This window comes from Phascolarctos cinereus, unplaced genomic scaffold (genome assembly GCF_003287225.1).
Source record: "Phascolarctos cinereus isolate Bilbo 61053 unplaced genomic scaffold, phaCin_HiC Scaffold_4;HRSCAF=312, whole genome shotgun sequence".
Classification (NCBI taxonomy): Eukaryota; Metazoa; Chordata; class Mammalia; order Diprotodontia; family Phascolarctidae; genus Phascolarctos; species Phascolarctos cinereus.
In genome coordinates, this window is record NW_027555847.1 from 544,099,005 (window position 1) to 544,103,979 (window position 4,975).

The 4,975-nt window shown below is 37.8% G+C and overlaps 1 protein-coding gene across 1 annotated transcript in view; it reads left to right on the forward strand.

The window, feature by feature from the left end:
- SALL3 (spalt like transcription factor 3) overlaps positions 1–4,300 on the forward strand; it is a 21,851-nt gene extending 17,551 nt beyond the window's left edge. Inside the window, 3 exon segments of the mRNA XM_020986920.2 lie at positions 1–47; positions 264–599; positions 1,998–4,300. The exon segment at positions 1–47 is cut by the window's left edge and continues 97 nt beyond it. Coding sequence (XP_020842579.1) covers positions 1–47; positions 264–599; positions 1,998–2,434 — 820 coding nt within the window. The 3' untranslated portion in view covers positions 2,435–4,300.
- The last annotated feature ends 675 nt before the right edge of the window (positions 4,301–4,975 follow it).

Below are 4,975 nucleotides of genomic sequence, written 5' to 3' on the forward strand. Positions count from 1 at the left end.
CAAGGAGGAAGCTCCTTTTAGCCTGCTGTTCCTCAACAGAGAACGTGGTAAGTTTAAAAGTACTGTTTGTAATATCTGTGGCAAGCCTTTTGCTTGTAAGAGTGCATTGGAAATTCACTACCGCAGCCATACTAAAGAACGTCCATTTGTTTGTACAGTCTGCAGTCGCGGGTGTTCCACTATGGGTAATTTAAAACAGCACTTACTGACACACAAATTAAAAGAGCTGCCTTCTCAGTTATTTGAACCCAACTTTACTCTAGGTCCCAGCCAAAGTACTCCTAGCCTGGTCACCAGCACTGCGCCTACTATGATCAAAATGGAAGTGAATGGTCACAGCAAGCCGATCTCACTGGGGGAGGGCCCTCCGCTTCCATCTGGAATCCAGGTTCCTGCTGCACCACAGACAGTGATGAGTCCAGGCCTCACTCCTATGCTGGCACCCCCACCACGGCGAACGCCTAAGCAACACAACTGTCAATCGTGTGGGAAGACCTTCTCCTCAGCCAGTGCACTCCAGATACATGAGCGCACCCATACTGGTGAAAAGCCATTTGGTTGCACAATCTGTGGTAGAGCTTTTACCACAAAGGGGGAATCTCAAGGTAAGAAGGAAAACTCTCAATCTCAAAAATCAACTCATAAGGAAATCAGAATTATTGAAAGGCATCTTTCTTAGGCTTTACAGGCTGTAATTTTGCTATGTTCCTGGCCAGGAGAAATGAGAAGCTAAGGAAACCTATTGTACGTTGTCATGTGTTCCTGTCAAGCATGGTAACATGCAAGGGTTCAGTCCTGCCTTTTGATGTGTGGGTGCTTATCAAGGCCTGTTCTTCAAACTTGATCTTGTGAAGCTAGGCCAGATGCGTGTTTATAGCCTGTTCAATGAACTAGGCGGTGAATGCACTTTGCACCTTGGCAGGCAGGCCCAACACCCAGTGGAATATTGGTATGAAAAGAAACCGACATTTAAAGAGCTGTCACAAAATAAAGGACAGTCATTCTCAAAAAGAAAGAATGCTGCAGCAACTGTGAGGTTTGCTAAGCAATTAAAAAAAAAAAAGATGTGTTCTGTTGTTCTATGTGTCCACCAAGAGGAGCTGGTGGGGTGGGTGTGTAGCTGAAGGAGAGTGATATACAAGTTCTAGAATGTAGAGGAGCATAAAAGGAGTTCAGGAAAAAAAAAATAGAGCTCATGGTAAACCCACTTCAGAACTTCCCATAGTGTGTTTTCTGACAAAGCTCACTTCTGTGAAAAGGCACAGGACTTGCTCGTTGCTAGTAGACCTGTGTCTCTATACTGCCTCTTACTGCACATCCTGATTTCTGTTCTATGTAACATGCATATCTTGGAAAGTTGGGTTTCAGTAGGCTTTTAGAGGACATCTCAGAGGTCAATATTCCTATTGTTCCCATAGCTCAGATATGCATGGATGGGATAAAGGTGATATGAGGACCATCTTCTCATCACAAAAAGTTCATAGAATGTTTTAAAACTAATTTGGGGGTTCTTATTCAAAGGAAAGGCAGTGAAGCAAGAGTACAGGAGAAAAAAACAGGGTCAAAATTACTAGATGATTTATAAGAAAATGGAGATTAAAGGAGTTAGGCTGAACACAGTAAGAGAGCACAGGTCTTTATTCTCACATACTGAAACATTCTCTTGGCGGCCCTTGTGTTTTGTGAATCTGGGACAATTGTGTTTTGTTGTTTCAATTTTTGTCACCTCAAAGAATACATATTCCTAATGTTAAAGTGTACTTTGTGTCTTTAATGAAAATAATGTGCTTATTTGATCATAAGCTATTCCCCAGAAAGTTCACATGAACCATTTTATGTCACTCCAAATTGCTTGGGAGAAAAAGAAAAATGGCCAATAAGTACCTGAAGGTTTGTACGCTCAGATTCTATGAAAATGGCTGTATACAGCAAAGTAACAATTTAAGTTATGAGAATTTGCTTATTTGTAGTTTTTTTTTCTTCTCTCATATTTTATATGCAGGTTCATATGGGAACTCACATGTGGAATAACGCCCCTGCAAGACGTGGCCGCCGACTATCTGTGGAAAACCCCATGGCATTGTTAGGTGGTGATGCACTGAAGTTCTCTGAAATGTTCCAAAAGGATTTGGCAGCTCGGGCAATGAATGTTGACCCCAATTTTTGGAACCAGTATGCTGCAGCGATCACAAATGGACTTGCTATGAAGAACAATGAGATTTCAGTCATACAGAATGGAGGCATTCCACAACTCCCAGTAAGTTTAGGTGGAAGTGCCATTCCACCCTTAAGTAACATTACAAGTGGTATGGACAAAGCTCGCACAGGCAGCAGCCCTCCTATTGGTGGCCTGGACAAAGCAAGTTCAGAAACAGGAGCCAGTCGTCCATTCACAAGGTTTATTGAGGATAACAAGGAAATTGGTATAAATTAAATGTGAGAAATGTGAATAACTCTTGGGACTCTTAATCAACACATTTGTTCTATTTCATGTACAAATTTGGAAGTTTTAAGCATTAGTCTTATGATCTAAATGCCTACATTCCCTTTAAAATTTTATCCATAGCAGAAAATACATTAACTGTGTGGCTGCTGAAAAGTTGTCTTGCAAGAGCTGCATGGTACTTCTTTTAACAGTGAGTTTGACTGTTATTGAGAACTCTGAAACCTTTAAAATTTAAGTTAACAAGGAGTCAATGGAAACTGCATTAGCAACTTAAAGAGGTTAGACCACGTCCACTTTGTTTCTTATAAAACTTAATGATCACCTGAGAGGGAAAAAAAGAAAAAAAGAAGGGGGGGCTTCACTGCGGCATTCTGGTCAAACTTACTTGCTGGTTCTGTTCAAATTAGTTAGAAACTTGAACTATGTTTTTAGAAATCTTAATCTTAAATAAGTGATTTAGTACCCCCCATGCTGTGTATTATGACAGTATCCTTGTCTGTAGTATTTATAATGTTAAGATTATGCGGGTAACAGACAATATACTAGCCCCATCCTTAAATGAAGCTTTTGTACTGCAAAATACATCTGGCTATGTGATTTTTTTTTAAGCAAGATTTGTTTTACTATAAGTAAGTGGTTTATTTCAATGCAGGCAAAATTGTGAAGTTTTATTGGGAAAGATAGCATGCTTTTCATGTGCAAGTACCTGTCAGTAACAAATCTTTTTTATTTAAATATTTGTAGCTGCTATGTGGACAGTTGTTCTATTAAATGAAAAATGTAGTGTGGTCTGTAGCTCAATGATTGGAAAACAAGTTACAGACAAACCTTATCACCATAAATTATTCACAACATTATAAACAGTTGTGAGTAAATATTTCATGTTATCAAAGTTGTACAATAAAAAGGTAATGTTTGTATAATGTGGTTGCAAACTCTTAATTTATACTATTGCACTTTTAGTATTTTGTATTAGGGAGGTTTGTCTATAATTTGAAAATGAAAAAAAAGATGTAAACTATTTTATAAATAGTACTTTGGTTTAAGGAAAATGAAAAAGAAAACCTGTTACAGTTTCTTGTTTTGTCTTAAGGTCAAACAATATGAGAGATCTATGCTACTTAAATAGAAAAGCCACCAAGATTTGTCAGATCCTCAGTACAATAGGACCTGCCATTTCTAAAACTGAAATGATTTATTTAACTTTTCTACAAAGCCCATTAAAAACTGTGACCACCCCTAACAAAACTTTGATGAATTAATCTTAGGACTGTGACATCAATGCAAGCCCAGGAAACAGTAAAGAGAACATTGTGTAGGTTTAATTTTACTGTAATCTGTTCTGTCTTTCTCACACACCCACAAACAAGACATTGACTGCCTCAGAGCACTGGTAATACGTACAATAAACTGGGAAGAAATATTAAGTGTCTGGCAGTATAATCAGTCATAACTGTAAAATATTCCAAATTCCCAATTTCATGATTATCGTCTCAGATTACAACAAAGCACAATGTCCTCTGATTATTCTAATACCATTTTATGCTGATTACTTTGTTTAAATGACATCAAATAGCTAAAGGGACTGGTTCCACTCCTCTTAAGCTAGGATGCTGGTGAGGCTGGGGCTTAATTAAAACTTGAACAGTAAATGTTTTGTGTACTACCTCATTTTTGTGCATTACAAGCATGATGGAGTCTGACACTATGAATTTCCATCCAACAAAATTGTTCAAGGGACATCATGGGTAACTGGGTAACAGTGCAAGGAGTTGTATGCCCCTGAAGAAAGAATCAGACAGTGAGGTCTTCTCAGTTAAGACTGAAAAAAAGAGGACAATCTCTTATATAACAACAAAAAAAAATTACTGTAAGAAGATGGACTATTTCTGCCATCATGTAATTGAATGAAAAGTGTTTTGAAGACTTGTTAGCTGTTTATTTCTATTGGAAATGTACAATGAACTATACAGCTCTGTTTTCTACAGTGGTGAAATAGAACTTCCCCATGTTATGCCATCTTTTACCACAAAATGTAGGGGAATCTGGGGGTTTCCAAACATTGGAAAAAGAAAACTGAGGTGGCTTAATGTTGCTGTAATTCAGCAGTTGAATGTTTTTATTTTATATGTGTCATTTTTGGTGTGAATTTTTTGTTAGTATTTGGTACCATGTAGTGTTATCTCTTCTCCCTAAAGGATGTGTATAACTTAACAAAAGAGAGATGTAAAGTGTTGTAAATAAGATGGTTGATGAAGGTACAGTAAGACTGACCCCATTTTGTATTCAGGGTTAGGTCACTCCTCTCTGCATGGTGAAGAGAGACACTATTTTTATACTGCGATACCATGTAGGGCTAGGAGCCTCCCTGAACCAGCTGGGAATTGTTACCTAGATCCAATATTTTTTATGATTAAATCTTGTTGGCTTGACACATCTACTGATTGAAATGGATGTCTTAGTCTAGGTTACTATTTTTGTCATATGGAATTGAATAAAATGCAGGATGTAATATTATTTCTGAATTGC